The sequence below is a fragment of the Symphalangus syndactylus genome, chromosome 17 (assembly GCF_028878055.3).
Source record: "Symphalangus syndactylus isolate Jambi chromosome 17, NHGRI_mSymSyn1-v2.1_pri, whole genome shotgun sequence".
In the NCBI taxonomy this organism is placed as follows: domain Eukaryota; kingdom Metazoa; phylum Chordata; class Mammalia; order Primates; family Hylobatidae; genus Symphalangus; species Symphalangus syndactylus.
In genome coordinates this window covers 51,225,318-51,241,818 of record NC_072439.2, presented here as the reverse complement: position 1 = coordinate 51,241,818, position 16,501 = coordinate 51,225,318, and the positions used below count along the sequence as shown (strand labels likewise).

General features: G+C 42.5%; 1 protein-coding gene, 1 long non-coding RNA gene and 2 pseudogenes across 2 annotated transcripts in view; 2 read left to right on the top strand and 2 right to left on the bottom strand.

The window, feature by feature from the left end:
- TM4SF4 (transmembrane 4 L six family member 4) overlaps positions 1 to 3,128 on the bottom strand; it is a 28,786-nt gene extending 25,658 nt beyond the window's left edge. Inside the window, exons 1-2 of the mRNA XM_055248473.1 lie at positions 2,774 to 3,128; positions 1,912 to 2,001 (exon numbers count right to left, since the gene is read on the bottom strand). Of these exons, the coding sequence (XP_055104448.1) occupies positions 1,912 to 2,001; positions 2,774 to 2,947 (264 nt within the window). The 5' untranslated portion in view covers positions 2,948 to 3,128. The remainder of the gene's footprint in view (positions 1 to 1,911; positions 2,002 to 2,773) is intronic.
- A 5,104-nt stretch (positions 3,129 to 8,232) lies between these two features.
- Positions 8,233 to 12,522, bottom strand: LOC129465401 (uncharacterized). The gene is made up of 2 exons (XR_008651953.2): positions 12,364 to 12,522; positions 8,233 to 8,509 (listed from the first exon to the last, which is right to left on the bottom strand). It is a non-coding gene; the product is annotated as an uncharacterized lncRNA (long non-coding RNA).
- Positions 12,523 to 12,547: 25 nt separating this feature from the next.
- LOC129466859 (WD repeat-containing protein 70-like) lies at positions 12,548 to 15,705 on the top strand (annotated as a pseudogene).
- LOC134733287 (peptidyl-prolyl cis-trans isomerase FKBP1A-like) lies at positions 13,685 to 14,183 on the top strand (annotated as a pseudogene).
- Positions 15,706 to 16,501: the final 796 nt, after the last annotated feature.

The following is a 16,501-nucleotide window of genomic DNA, read 5'->3' as shown; positions in this document are numbered from 1 at the left end:
ACTTCTATCCCCCAAAAGCTCACAACATATAATGGGATTATAATTCAAGGGGAAAATAAGTTATAAATATCTTCTTTTCTTTTATAATTACATAAAATATCCTTTGTTATATAAAACATATATTACATGATTATATTAAATTGTGGGTTTTTAAAAAAAACTCTTTGTAAATGATGATTTTAAGTGTTAACATAACAATTATCAATACTTATTTGGGACTCATGATGTTATATTTTCTTTGACCTTTGAACTCACATGGAAACTGTAATGTATGCACATTGGACCAGCCTCAGCCTTTCACATGTGTTCAATATTTTTTGATTGAATAAATGAACAAATAATGCTAAGAAAGAGATGTTAAAAGGATCCTGTTTCAGAGTGGATAGATGTACCTTTCCCTTTAGGAAGTTAAAGTAAATGTGGTTAATTCATTATTGTAGTTCATGAATCTTTTAGGTGGACATGTGAACCATGGGAGATACAGGAGAAACTGGCCTTCCTCATTTTTCAGACCAGTAATTCCAGTTCTACTATGCTTCATTTCTGCCTCATCAATGTATCTAACTCTTAATATTTTTTGTCAACTCTCATTTTATTCATTTATATCACTATATGAATGAAAAATTAGAATCATTGGCAGATAGAAACACAATATAGTTGCATTTTAGTTAAATAATGTTGCATTCATTCCTGGAGCCAAGACTCATCCTCTCTTTGTTAGAAAGGGAGATTATGAAGGGTAAAAAATAGTAAAGACGACTGGGCACGGTGCCTCACACCTGCAATCCCAGCACTTTGGGAGGCTCAGGTGGGCGGATTGCTTGAGTCCGGGAGTTTGAGACCAGCCTAGGAAACATGCCAAAACTCTCTCTCTACTAAAAATACAAAAAATCAGCTGGGTGGGGTGGCACACTTGTACTCCCAGCTACTTGGAAGGCTGAGGTGGGAGAATCACTTGAGCCCAGAAGGTCAAGTCTGCTGTGAGCCAAGATCTAGCTTGGGCAAACAGAGTGAGACCCTGTCTCAAAAAAAAAAAAAGAAAAAAGAAAGACTTATGTCTATCAAAATAAGATCTTTTTCTCGATAGTATCAAAAGGATTGAAGGAGAATTGAATGGGAATGACATTCCATGTTGTTGAAAGATATAGCACATCCGTGTAGCACCAGAGCTTGTCCCATACTTGAGAAATTCTGGTCTAGTCCAGCTTCCTGCTTTATACGTGAGCAAAGGGAGGCAGAGCAGTACAATGACTTGCTCAATTGCAGAATGGGTCCTGTCCCCATGTCTCAGCATTCTTTCCACTGCAGCCTGGAACTTTGATGCCTAACGTCTCTAGTTCACCTACTAAAAGATTGATGGCCGCGTGAAGCAAGAGAGGAAACAGAAGTCCTGAGGCAGAGCCCGGTGGAAGCCGGAGGTGCTGGGCCTCAGAAATAGAGAACACGGAAGTGGTGTGTGTGAGGAACCTAGAAGCCTGCTGGGGAGGGGAGGATACCATCTTTTGTCCTGTCCCAAGTCCCCTTTGCAGATGAGGCAATTCAGGGCCAGAAAAGGGAAATGGCTTGTCCAAGTTCCTATGGCCTCTCAGTGGCAGAGGAATGCTGCAGCTTCATCTCTGCCTTCCAGGCTTGCATTCTGTATATGGGACCCCTCTGAGTCTCCAGTTCTGACATCCCTGTCGGTTTGTAAAATCTCATACAGTATTAATACCTATAAGTATGAGGGCTATGGTATTTTGGAAAATTATTATTATTTCACACTGGCAGGAAAGATCACACTTTTATCCCTCCACCAGCTGCTCCCAGAGTCCTGGCTGGAGCTGATAACTTGTCTCCATCCCCATGCTGCCCAGCACAAAAACACAGAGCACCCTGGAGTAATTCTAGTAGCTGCCCCTCATGGTAACTCACCGCAAATCGCTTCCCGCAGCCCTTGTTGCCGCAGCACCCACAGCAGTCATTGTTCTTCAGGCCCAAGAACACCAGCGCAGGGAAGATCATCTACCAGCAAGAGAGGCACCTCAGAGAGAGTCCAGGAGTTGAAGGGAGGGCCTGAGCCTGCCTGGCTCTATAAGGAGCCCCATCCACAGTGAGGGACTTGGAGATCCAAAGGGAATGGCAAAGTAACAGAGCATGGCTGGAGGGGTAATGGAGTGTTATGGAGTACTTAGATTCCATTTGGGCTGACTAACCAGCTTCAATGAGGCAAGATTTCAAAATCTGAGTTTCCATTTAGATGGTGTGTTAGAAAAAAGAATAGGAAACTTTTCCTCAATTGTCATGAAAAGTGAGTCTCTCTCCCTTTCACTCTCTCAAACGGAGGTTCCCAGTTCTATTGGAAACCAGAGGTAAAGAAATCATTAGGTCTTAAGTGGAAGACGACCGCACTGACAACAGCTTCTCATGGTGGTTTTAAGTCAATTTACTTTTCTAGCGGGTTTGCATCATGGGTTTGTTGTTGTTATTGTTTTGGGCACTATCTCGTTGGAATCAAGAAATTATGTGACTTTCACTTCGGTTCATGGGACTCAAATGACCCATGAGAACTGTCAGCCCAAGCTTAGAGATTAATTACTTAGTAAATTTGGCTGACGTGTCCTTGTCGGATCCTAACAGAAAGGAGAAAAAAATTAAGGCATTGACCTCTCATCATGCAATGCTTGAGCTTCTGTTACCAACTAAATATCTCCCTGTTCAATAAGTACCTGATTTAAAAAGGATTGTGGGGAAGGGAAAATCTCCCTTAGGAGGACTTTAAGGCTTCCCTACTCACCAAGACACAGCTTCCTAATATTCCTCCGAAAAACCAGATCTCTTGGGAAAGGTGGTCGTTGTCATCTATCACTTTTCCTCCAGGAAAAAATAACAGGATGTTAGCCAGGAAGCCAAAAAAAGCAAGGGGAATGAGGGTCCCCCCAAGGCATCTGGCACAACCCCCAGTGCACATTCTGGGGTGGTACGACACAGGTCAGCAATCAAAAGCTCCTCACTGCCTCCTTCACAGGGCCTCTTCAAGGGTTTTTGGCCAGAGAGTCCTTGTAATTGTCCCCAATTCAATCAGTATTTTGGGGCTGAGAACCAAATTTCTGTGAACTGTGCCCTTGGAGTTGCTTCAGCTTCTCAAAAATAGCAGAACCTCGATGACGATGGACATTTATACATTCTCCCGACCTGAAGTGCTTTGTTTTTTGCACCCCCATAAATGAGATTACGTTCAGGGCAATCATTCAATCGTTTTGCCATGGAGACCAATAACCTCTGTTAATAATCCACCAGCAGAGACAAGACACTCACATTGTTGCAATCGAAGACAGGGCTGGAACAAACAGCATTTAGAACCACTGCACCTTTAATCTGACAGTGCCCATGCCCAAATAAAGAAATATTTTCTCCAGACTCTTTATAAATCACTAATATAATTGAGTTACATCCTGGTTAAAATCATGTCTCCCAAGTACTTAATGGTGTACAGTGCGTGTCTTTGTCTTTTCCACTGAAAGCCTGGAATGCAGGGTTATCCAAAAGAGCTTCTGTTTTCCTCAATATCAGAATAATTTGATGGTCTAGTTGTGTATCATTGAGCTCAGACTTAATTTTTTAAGGCAAAAAGCAACTGTTCATTTTATTATCTGATTGCTGTGTTTCTCTACTTGTTACTCAATTAAGTAATTAAGTTCTATCTTTTCCCTACACGATGTGATGGAATTAGCAAAAACAATTTTCCTAATCAACTTTTTCAGCTATGTCTTCCATATAGGAATAAAGAAACCATCATTCACTAAGGCTAAGGGGAAAGGAAGGTCGGCATTGGTAGAGAGGGAGAGAAAAGGTCCCGATGAGTTGACTGGGGAGAAGACAGTTAGAAGAGCAGTTAGAGAGTGTGGGAGGCAGTAAAACACACCCCTATTAGAAAGTTTGCTGACTGCCAGGGGCATGATTCATTCATTTGCTTTGTGTCACTTAAGAAGTTCTCTGCCACGCCTGGACCAAGCTCTACATTATGCGATGGCCCTGCCTGGTACTGATGTTACATAACAGCTGAAGGATTAAGAGGTGGAACCGGAAGTCTTACTAGTTCTTCATTGACAATCTAGAGGTTAAAATAGGTCGAATATTTTAGGGAGTCAAATTTTAGCTAAATAAAAAGCAAGTGACATTATTACCATGGTGAGACCTGTCCTACCGTGGAATAGGCTACCTGCTCACAAGGAAGCCATGGACTGGGCTCTGCCAAGGCTCAGAGGCGCTTGGAAAAGGAAGCTATGGGAAGGATTCCAGAAAAGTCAGACTGGAAAAATGTTGAGGCTCCTTCTAAAATTTCTACGAAATGAATACTGGTTGCTTTATAAAGATACTTAGAAATCTCAGGGTCAGGATGAGAAAGAAAGCAGAAAAACAGCAAATGTTTATTGAGCCATGCATAATATTCCAAGCACAAATGAGCACCTTAAATGTTCTTCACCCTTCTGTGAAGAAGGTATCATGCCCCCTTCACAAGTGGGGATGCTTCTGCTCAAAGTGATTTTTGCAAGGTCATCTCAGCATAAGAAGAAGAGCTAAGATTTTATTTTTTATTTATACATACTATTTTACACATTTATGGGGTAAGTGTGACATTTTGTTACACGTGTAGAATATGTAGTGATTAAGCCAGGGTATTTGGGGGTATCCATCATTGAATATTTATCATTTCTATGTGCGGGGAACAATTTAAGTCCTCTCTTCTAGCTACTTTGAAATCTGTAATATATTATCACTAACCATGGACACTTTACTCTGATGTCAAACAACAGAGGTTATCCCTTTGGCTAACTGTATGTTCGTACCCATTAGCCTACCTCCCTTCCTACTCTGTGTTGCCAAAACCCAGGCTATGTTCTCTCTCATAGATTTTCCTTTTTGAAAACAAACAAACAACAAAACATCATCTTTTAAATATAAACAATAGAATGACACTGTGTGCAAGGTATATGCACACAGTGGGAGACACTTTCTTCTGAACACAACAACAAACTGTGATTTTATTCCTTATTACAAAATAATGTGACTTTCTTGGTAGAAAAATTAGATATACAGACGAGCAAAAGGAAGAAAAAGAAAACCAGTTGTGTTTCCACCAGAAGCAAACAAGGGCTGTCATCACTGTGCTGACAGCTGTTTTCCAACACTCCAGGCAGGTGCAAATGAGCTTTATTTATAACCCACTGGTTTCTGACAGGGAGTCTTGAGCATATGAACTCTAAAGAAGGCAACAGTCCTGGGAGTGAGTGGATTGGGTTAATCAAATGCATATGCCACTTAGAGCTAGGCAGCTTCTCTCTGGGGACTGGGCAGCTTTTTCCTTTCTCCCTGGAGTACAGCAATTGCTTCTAGGAGTTACCATCATGGCATTTGACCAACACTAGCCCTCATGTCCTAGATTTTTCAGACATGCAACTGGAATTACCCATGTATACTGTCTGAATGAATAGATGAAAGTAAGAAATAGTGTGGACCACAATTCAGTTTTCTTTCAGGCCTGAGGTAACTTATTTCCTGGGTAGAGGAAGAGAAACACCGAAAAACAGTCACTTTCCTGGAATGCCCTGACCACTTCAGACTTCAAACATTTGGATAGTGACTAACTCATTAATTGTTCAACTATTAATTGTGCCTTCAGACCTCCAGGCAAGAAGTAGAATATCTAATCTGGAGAGAGGGAATTGTGGGGGGACGGGAACCTTGGTGAAATTCACCCTCCGGAGGTGTAGTGGGGAGGTCACCAACAGACTGCTATAGGTGCAAGGGAAAATTGTGTGAGATTCTGAGAATCATTTTTGTGATACTCCCACTTGATAGTTTATTGTTTATTCTGTTCCTCTGGGTGTTTAGCAGTGAAGCGTTTAAACCAAAAAGGCTAACTCCCTTGTTTTCAGAGACAGCAAGAAGGAAGTGGCTGAGGACACTAAGCCCCATTCTGTCACTAGCCTTGTATGGAGACTTCAGAAGTGAGAGCAGATGGTAGCCCTAGAAGGGACAGAAAGACAGGAGGGATCCTTGGGAGAAGAAAAGGAGAAGAATGTGAATATGGGCACTATCTCCATGGACCTCACCAGATGGGAGGTTTGACCACACGGGACTAAGCAGCAGGAAGTCTAGGGGTTCTTTCCAGTGATGCAGGAAGTCAATTCCTCAGCTAACAAGCACAGGAGCAGAAGACATTCACCCTGAAATGGGTGAAGAGCTGTCATTTCAGTGCAACCAATAAGTGTGTTGTTACACGCATGATATGTCCACCAATGTGCCAAATACTGTCCTTGTGAATAAAATAAATCTAAGACTTGCTTTCTGCCCTCAATGATATTACAACCTTCTACTTGTGACAAGAGACAAGAGAACCCATACACAGAAGTTAAATGAGTAACTGCCCCTTAGCAGAAGAACAAGACATGGCTTCTTCCGCTTGTCTTAAAGCAAAGCATTCTCATCTATTCACACAGAATATTAGGAAGAAGACAGGGGTCTCCACAAATTTGCATTCAAATAAAATTCAAGTCCTCATCTTTGCTTACCTGGATGATGAAAACAGATTGCTAAAAGTGATTTCCCAAAGGAGGAAAAAATAATAGAAAATATTAGTGGGCATTACATGTAATAAGAGCCATTTTATGAAATTTTGCTTGTGTGTGCATAGATGTTAGGTAATAATGCAACATGTTTTGCTTACTATAGGTCTTCAATCAAAAAAAGATCAAACCAGGTAGTGAGAGTTAGTGATCTTTATAAAGTGAGAACTACTGATCTCTATAAATGCTAAACTGATACTACATTTTTGCCAAAAGCCCTCAGGAGGCTTCCATGGCCCTCAGATCTTAAACTTAGTCCTCCCTGATTTGTCTTCCAGCCAGATCAGTCCTCCTGTCTTCCTGCTTCCTGCTCTGCCCCCTTCTCCTGCTTTCCTGCTACACCCCTCCAGGACTCAGCTCAGTGGTCACTTTTTCTGAGAAGTCTTGTTTTATAAGAAAACTGTTTTACCATCAAGATATGTTTGGGAAATCTGAATAACACAGAGCAAAATAGGGCTCTGAATGGCAGAACTTTTTAGGGCCTTTAATTTGCAAGTGCATATGTAATTATTGGGGAGCTGAGAAATACAGTACCCAGCGTTTTCCAAGCTTCAATGCCTGCAGAACCCATCTTTTGTATCCTGTAGCTGGCAGGACCAGGATTCTCCAGAGCATCCTTTGGAAAACTTGGAGCTTACTCATTTCCCAAGTGCTTGTGATGGAATCTGTGTTGGCAGAGAGAAAGTAAGTGGTGATTTGAAGCAAGGAAGTGTAACAAGAGCAAAGATGGAAGACGGGATGAAGCACGATTTGGGGAGATTGTGAGGTGCCAAGGTGGTGAGCTGGGAGCAGGGTTGAGAGCCAACTTGGCCTCCATGTACAAAGGAATGTGAAATATCTTGCCTAAGGGAAGATAGTCACTATTCTCTAAGAGCTCTGATGTTTCATGACCAACTCCTCCATGCCTGGGCCACTTCAACATGAGTGTTTCCTAAAGTGCCAGGGTCCTGGGAGAGGCTGGACTACTAAAGGGCCACATGGTCTGTAGAACTAGAAGAAACAGAGCTCCTTCTCAGATGTCTCTATCTCACTATCTAGAGTTGTCATCGAGCTCTATAGAAGCAAGTAATTACATGACATTATTGTCCCTATTTTAGAGACAAGGAAACAAAAACAAGTGGTAAGCACTGTTCTGGTTATCTTTTTTTTGGAACTGGGTATCACTCTGTCACCCAGACTGGAGTGCAGGGGCACAATCACAGCTCACCAAAGCCTTGACTGCCTGAGCTTAAGCAATCCTCCTGCCTTATCCTCCTGAAGGACCACAGGCACACGCCACCATGCCAGGCTAATTTTTTTTTTTTTTTTTTTAGACAGAGTCTCACTCTGTTGCCCAGGCTGGAGTGCAGTGGCACGATCTCAGCTCACTGCAGCCTCTGCTTCCCAGGTTCAAGCAATTTTCCTGCTTCAGCCTCCCAAGTAGCTGAGAACACAGGTACGCGCCACCACACCCAGCTAATTTTTGTATTTCTGGTAGAGACGGGGGTTTCACCATTTTGGCCAGGCTGGTCTCAAACTCCTGGGCTCAAGCAGTCCTCCTGCCTCTCAAATTGTTGGGATACAGGTGTGAGCCACCACATCAGGCCACTGGTTTTCTTTTGATATATAATAAACCAACTCAAAACTGTGTATTTAAAACAATAATCATTTTACTTTATCTCAGGATTTTGTGGGTCAGGAAGATGGGTAGAGACAAACTGGGTGATTCTTCTGCTCCAAGTAGTATTGATTGGGGTTATTTGCTGTTGTTCAGTTGTGGCCACATTGGTGTGCAGAGTCCAAGGTTGTTTCACTTATATGTCAAGGTGCCTTGATGGGAACAGCTATAACACTGGGCTCGTATAAAGCTGGGACCCTCTTTTTCTTCCTTTAGTCTCAGGGATCTCCATGTGGTTTCTGCAACACTGTAGTTAGAATTCAAAAATGGAAAAATTTGATTATTTCTGGTTGTTTGATGGGTAAATGGGAGTTCATTATACAATTCTTTTACATGGTAACATAAGGCTCTGAGATATAAGTAGAAGCTGCCACTGTCTTAAGGCCTGGACCAGAAAATGGGACAGGGTCACTTTGGCCATATTTTATTGGTCAATATAGTCAGAATGATCTCAAATTCAAGGGGAGGGAACATAGACCTCACCTCTTTATGAAAGAAATGTCAGAGAATTTCTGGCCATCTTTAATTCACCACAGAGATAAAGGTAGATTTAAACCAAAGGAGTCTGATTATACAGACCATCCTCTTAATCACCACAATATCCTGCTTCAGAAACCAAAGACTGGTACCTATTGTTTGCTCAACACAGAGAGGACAGCCTGCATGCATTTAGGTTCAAATCAAGGGCCTTTCTCAGCTACATGGTAAATTATCTGGATAATTCCCACAATTGTGTATGGGTAGACACAGCCTGAGCTAGGATTTGCACTTGAGGAGCTAGCAGGCACCATCTACACCTTAAAAGTATCTCCAGTTGTTTTCAAAATTAGAATGAGCAAATGCAAATCTGTTCCTGCCTCATGACTCAAAGGGGTGCTATACAGTCCCCTCTAACGCAGGTCTCGGTACAAAAGGGCACAGCTGTGACCTCTCAGAGAGGCGTGAGCTCTGGCTGGTAAATCTGTCCCAGATGACCTGCCCAAATATTGATTTGTTTTAGCATTCTTTGACATCGTCATGGTTATAGGTGAAAAGTTAACTTGCAACAGGAACTCACCCCTCACCCGCTCTCCGTAAGGTAAAACATCACTAACTGTGGTTCCTCATCTTCTTTTTAAAATTAAACATGGGTTCAAAAATAAACCAAGTTTAAAAATTCATGTTATGGCTTTAAAATGCAGAGAAATTTTAACACTGCATTTGTTTTTAATTTCTATAAATCTAACTTTATATAATTGTGTATTATTCTTTTCATCTGTACTTTTGCACAAGTGTTTCCCCATTTGTTTTTAAAAATTATTTTTCCAAATAATTTTTGCTTATAAAAATTTACAAACATATTGGGAAACGATAACAACACCAAGAAAGCAAGCACAATTTGGAAAGAAAATAACATCAAAAGCAACTGTCTTAAAATTTCATGTCAGTGAACTTTTGTGGGGGTCAATTTTAGCTTTTGTATATTTATTCTTTTAGCATATTTTTTGAGCACTGATGTGTCAGGTACTGGAGACATGTTAAATGGATAGAGCTTATAAGAAAAGGAAGATAGATATTAATAATGCTAATAACAGAAAACAGAGCAAGTCTATGAAGTTGGTTCTATTTTAATCTGAATTTTACTAATAAGGAAACTGCATCCCAGAGAGGTTAACTAACTTTCCCAAGATCTCATCACTAGTAACAGGAGATAGGATTTGATCTCAAGAAATCTAGTTAAAAAAAGAAGTCTGTGCTCTTAACCTCTATGCATGTTGCCTTTCATTAATCAATCCATCTCAAAAACATATAATAACAAACTATGATTTGTTCCATGGACTAGAGAAAGCTATGAAAGCATATAGGGTAACAGGAGGATTCCAGTGAGGATAGCGAAGGCTCCCCTGAGTAGGCTCCTTTGAAACTATTCATTGCCAAGAATAGAATTTTGATAATATTATATTATGTAGCAATATTTATTGTAAGCTTGTTACATGCTAGGTATAACTTTAATGCTTTTCAGTATTAACTCACGATGTCCCTCTGAGGTGGGTAATAGTAACCCAGTAAACTCCTGCTTTGCTATATGGAAGGAAGTTGAGGCTCAGGGGGTAAGGAGTTTGCTCAAAACCACACAGCTAGAAAGCAAGTCAGCACTTGAACCCAAGCCCACACTCTTTAGACTGAGTGCGTGTCTTATGAAAGAAAAGAGCAATGCCAACGAGTTGGAAGGGTCATGTGGTCCCACTGCTCAAAGATGCTCTCATTGACTCTAACTATGGATTTCTAGTTGCCAAAGGACTGAGCAAAGAGAGCAAAAATTATGGATAAGACCAAATTCTAAGGCGGTAAAAACATGAAAACTAAGTTTTACAAGGAAGTAACTCGGTGTAGTAATTGGTATGATGTGTGCCTGTTCTAAGTGCACCTGAGCTACCCAGCCACTGACAGTGGTGGAGAGTTCAGAAGCAAGGTCGAATGATAAACTCCCTTGCTTAAAATTGAATAATCAGCTCCAATTCACAGAGTGTCAAAGTCAGATAAATCTTTTCCCTTTTATAGGTTTTCAAGACTGAACTGCAATTGCAAAAATAATTCCTCCTTGCAATAACTACTGTGATTAAACCTAAAGGGTAGAGAAATGCATACAGGTCTTTGGTGGTCTTCACAGTGTGAGGCACAATGTAGAGGCCCAATTTATTTTTAAATTGACATTAGCTTTTCTGTGATTACCCATATGTATATCAAAGCTTCTAGCAAAGTTACAGACCAAGGCTTCTCAAATTTTAATGTGCATGTAAATCATCTACAATCTTGTTAAAATACAGATTCTGATTTAGAAAGTCTGAGACAGGGCCTTAGATCTTGAATTTTTAACAAGCTTCAGGTGATTCTGGCAGTCGGAGGGCCATACATTGAGGTTGGACACATTTATTACTCTGCTTACTTTGGGGCAAATGGATGCCCTTCCTTAGACTTCCCACTGGAGCAGCTCATTGTGGGGTGCTTCAAGCAGTTGCTACTTGCTCTAACCAACTTTTGTTCTTGGGACAAGTCACCTGCTGGCTTAGGGATTTCAGAAGGCTCTAGGGTTGGAAGAGACCCCACATCACTCTAGCTTGCTGTTTTCTGCAGGCTTTATGGTGGTGGTTCTCAAAGTATGAACCAGTTAAAAATTTGGGCTGCCTTTCTCTAGATGGGCCTGCTTCTCAGCAGTCATCTTCCCCTCTTACTCATTCCCTACTGCATTCCACAACTGTTATTCCAACCCTTTTCCACATTCCTCAAACCCTCCCTCCTCCCTCGCCCCAACTCCTTTGAGAGTTATAACCTCTCCTCCCACTTGCAGAAATGAAGGCCCAAGTTCCTTCATCCATCTTCCTTTCAGCCTTATAATATTTTTATATGAACACTTTCCTCTTTCATCCACATTTTATTCTTATCTTCATCCATTTTTATTATCTTTCCCCCGTCAGCAGATTAATTCCCACACTGGTGCTTTTGTTTCCATCTCTAAACCTTCCCTGAGACTGTACCACCAATTATCATTATTCTGTCTTAAAGATTTAGTATCCTTTCTTACCTATCTCTTCATTCTCTTCACACATTCTCAGTTCTCACTTTGCCTTTCTTAAATTTTTATTAAAGAAGTTAAAAAATACCTGCCAGGTATAGAGAATTGTATAATGAACTCCCATTTACCCGTCAAACAACCAGAAATAATCAAATTTTTCCATTTTTGAATTCTGTCTTGGAAACATCTTCCCTTGACCTTGCTCCTTTCTCCTCATGACCAAGCCTCTCTCTCCAGTTCCCAGCCCCCTCTGATTTGTTAACCTCTTGCCATCTGGTTCCTGTCCCGGTCTCACTATGGCAAGTTCATCAGTGCCATTACCCGTTACTGAACCCCGTGGCCATGTCTCAGGCTTCCTTCTCCTTTGACCTCCTTGCAGCTTTCCACTATTTCTGAGGCTCTTCCCACTGAGCAGCTGGCTATCTGCGGAAGGACTTTGGAAGCCAGCACTCTGAAACTTGTTCCCTCTCCTCCTCCCTTCTTCCCGGGACGTTCAGGGCTGTATCTGTTTTTCAAACTTATCACCATGTCAGAACCTCTAATCTTACCTCTGGGCCAGAAATGGAGATGGGACACTCCTTAAAAACGGTGACAGTATCTTCTAGAAAGGTAAAGTCCTTAACTGTACCTAGCAGGGTGCCTCCACTTAATCAAGGCACCATAAAATATGCGCTGATAATAGTGATAATGACGATAATGACTGCCACCCACATACAACTATTAAACCAGACTATGGAAAATACAAGACAGGGGAGCGAGCTGGAAGCCGCCCTGCCTGCCCACTTCCACACTGCACGGGCGGACCCTCAAGCACTGGAAGAGAAGTTCCGGGGCTGGGCTGGCCTGGCTGTAGGCGCGGGAATGGAGACGCGGACCCGGGACGGGTCCTCACTCTGGCCCCAGGCTGTCCTCTTCCTGGGATGCCGCAGGGCGGGGTCCTGACCCACAGCCTCCTTCTCACTCGGGCAGTCTCAGAGCCCGCGACTTCGAAAGTGAGGAGCTGCTGGCGCCGCCTGCTCCAGGCCATGATCTGGTGATTTTGAAGAGAGGCCAGAACGACCAACATGAAAACCCCTGCTTCCTTTTCCTGAAGTGTAACCCTGATGGAGGTGAAGAAATCGCTTCTATTGGCGTTTTAAGTTCAGCAAGAAATACGGAAGTGTACCCAGGAGAGGAGTACTGTGGAACAAGCTGGGGCAAGAATGTTTATACTGTCCTGGATTACAGGACTGTGAGGACGTGGGAAATTGAAATTCCAAAGAAGCAAAAAAGTGTGTTTAAACCACGGACAATGCAGGGCAAAAAACAGTCATTCCCACAACGTGCACATACAGTAGAGATGGAAATCTCATAGCAGCTGCCTGCCAGAATAGAAGCATGCAGATCTGGGACCGATATCTGACGGTTCATCCTAAGTTCAACTATAAACAGCCTCATTACTTGGGCACAAACAATTCTTGGCGTGACTTTTTCCTATGATGGTAATGTCCTTGCCTCTCGTGGAGGTGATGATTCATTAAAATTATGGGACATCCCACAATTTAATAAGCCACTTTTTTCAGCCTCGGGTCTTCCCACCGTGTTCCCAATGACTGACTGCTGTTTCAGTCCGGATGATAAGCTCATGGTCACTGTTCAAAGAGGTACATCTGTTCAAAGAGGATGTGGCAGCGGCAAACTTGTTTGCCTTGAGTGTAGGACTTTCCAAAGGATGTATGAAACAGATATCACAGACGCTGCCTGCGGCATCGAAGGCTGAACCAGATCATGTTTGGAACTGGAAATGATTGCCTAAAGTCTATTACAACCCCAACAAGAGTCAGAGGGGAGCAAAATTATATGTGGTTAAAACCAGGCAAAAGGGGAATAGGCAGAGCCATGGAACCGCTGCCAGGTCGCTGTGAGTCCACGCCGCCCGTCGCGCTGCCTGCCCAGCGTCCGCAGCCGCCATGGGAGTGCAGGTGGAAACCATCTCCCCAGGAGACGCGCACACCCTCCCGAAGCGCGGCCAGACCTGCGTGATGCACTACACCGGGATGCTTGAAGATGGAAAGAAATTTTGTTCCTCCCGGGACAGAAAAAGCCCTTTAAGCTTATGCTAGGCAAGGAGGAGGTGATCCCAGGCTGGGAAGAAGGGGTTGTCCACATGAGTGCGGGTCAGACAGCCAAACTGACTATATCTCCAGATTATGCCTACGGTGCCACTGGGCACCCAGGCATCATCCCGCCACACGCCACTCTCGTCTTCGATGTGGAGCTTCTAAAACTGGAAAGACGGGAATGGCCTCCTACTGTCATTCCAGTTTTAGAATGATCCAAGATCCAGATCCCTGTTCTTGGATCTGCCAAGGAGGCATCTGGTGCCTCCAGACGCGTGCACATGAATCCATATGGAGCTTTTCCTGATGTTCCACTCCACTCTGTATAGACATCTGCCCTGACTGAATGTGTTCTGTCACTCAGCTTTGCTTCCAACACCTCCATTTCCTCTTCCTCTTTCTCCGCGTATGTGTGTTTACCTAAACTGTATGCCATAAACCTCAAGTTATTCATTTTATTTTGTTTTCATTTTTGGGGTGAAGATTCAGTTTCAGTCTTTTGGATCTAGGTTTCCAATAAGTATATGGTCAAGTATTAACAGCACAAGTGATAGGTTAACTTTAGAATAGGAATTGGTGTGGGGCAGGGGTGGGGGTTGCAAGAATATTTTATTTTAATTTTTTTGGATGAAATTTTAATCTATTATATATTAAAAATTCTTGCTGCTGCGCTGCAAAGCCATAGCAGATTTGAGGCACTGTTGAGGGCTGAATTATTCTCCAAGTTGAGAGATGTCCTTAGGTTAAATTAAAAGCCCTACCTCAAACTGAGGTGAGGATGGGGAGAGCCTTTGCTTCCACTAGTCTCACCCCACCCTCCCCTTAAACCCTCTGCCTTTGGAAGCAGATCATGTTCACTGCCATGCTGAACACTACAGGTATCTGTCCCTGGGCCGGTGGGGACCTCTGAAGTCTTTGTGGCCTGGCTTATTTATTTATTTTTTTCCATCCTGTGGTTTTTTCTAGTGGACTTTCAGGAATTTTGTAATCTCATAACTTTCCAAGCTCCACCACTTCCTAAAATTTAAAAACTTTAATTGACAGTTTAAATTGAAGGTGTTGTTTGTAGACTTAACACCCAATGAAAGCCCAGGCATCGTGACAAAGCCTTGAATGTTCTCTTAAGAAAATAATGCTGGTCATCACAGCTTCCGCATCTCCTGTTTTTTGATGCTTGGCTCCCTCTGCTGATCTGAGTTTCCTAGCTTTTCCTCCTTCAGGCCCTTCTCACCCCCTTTGCTGTCCCGTGTAGTGATTTGGTGAGAGAAATCATTGCTGCCTCACCCCCCCCAGCACCATATATGAGTTTCAAGTTTTGTTATTGCAATAAAAGTGCTTTATGCTGGCTTTTCTAACAAACAAACAAAGAAGTAGTGGAAGGCAAAACAAGCTGAGACACTAACCCAGGACTACATCATCGCCCCTCATGTCTTGCTTATGTTCCCTGAGCCCCGCCAACGGAGTGCAAGGAAACAGTTCGAGAAGGACAGACTGGATCCCCTGAAGTCGCATAAACCTGAACTTCCTGTAGCAGACCCAGGTTGTGGTGGCAGAGTTGGGACCCACAAGGGCACTCTTTCTTCCTATATTGTGAAGAACATTGCTTTGGACAAGAATGATGACAGTAATCCTTGGGAAGCCATTTTGCATCATGACAAAGCAGCAGAGGAAAACCCATATTGGGCTTCTCCAACATGTTCCAAAACTCAGCCCAGAATCATGTTTGGCCAAGTTGAATCTGATCACGAGGAAGCAAAGAATGAGCCAGAATGGAAAAAATGTAAAATTTGAAGAATCTCATTTGAGAGCTGTTTGTATGAGTGGGAGAGAAATGGGACAGGTTTTGGATTTTCTTTTTAATGCTCATGAAATTAAAAATTCATTTTTATAAAAAAAGAAAAAATACAAGACAGGATTATTTATCTACTTGAACCTTTAGTTTTGGTCCCTTTTGGATTAACCATCTGTCTAATTACCTAAGCTGCTGAGGCTAAAATGTACATGCTCTTGTGATTCTTATGTATTAATAATTTTGAATGCATTTTAAAATTCAACTTAACGCTTAAAATATCATCACTTGTTGACAATTGAATTGAGAGCTACTGAAATGCACAAATGCAACTGGCCAGGTGGGGTGAGTTGGGGGAGGAAGGGCTTGGAGAGAGGACTAAGAAGGAGAGAAGTGATTCTATTTGGTTCAAGTATAATATTTCTCTCCACCACCATCACAAAAACATAAACACCTGAAAAATACTGTCATACAGAACACTTTCTGACAGTCTGGACAATTATGTTTCATACAGGGATGTGACACACAAGAAGCTTCAGCCATGTTCCTCTGCTACATGCACGTGCTGGCTGGGAGGCCCCAAATTAGTACAATCTCATCCACCACCATCCGTGGTGTATCCCTCTGCCCAGACCCAAGACACCTCTAATATTCATTCACTGTGAAGTCAATGGTACCTTCAAGTGCTGACTGCCAGCCCCATGGTTTATTCACCGTTCTCTGCAGGCAAAGAAGAGAAATAAAAAGATCTCCAAAGCTCCCTGGTTGAAGGGATTTGTTTTCTGCTTTGTTCTTGTG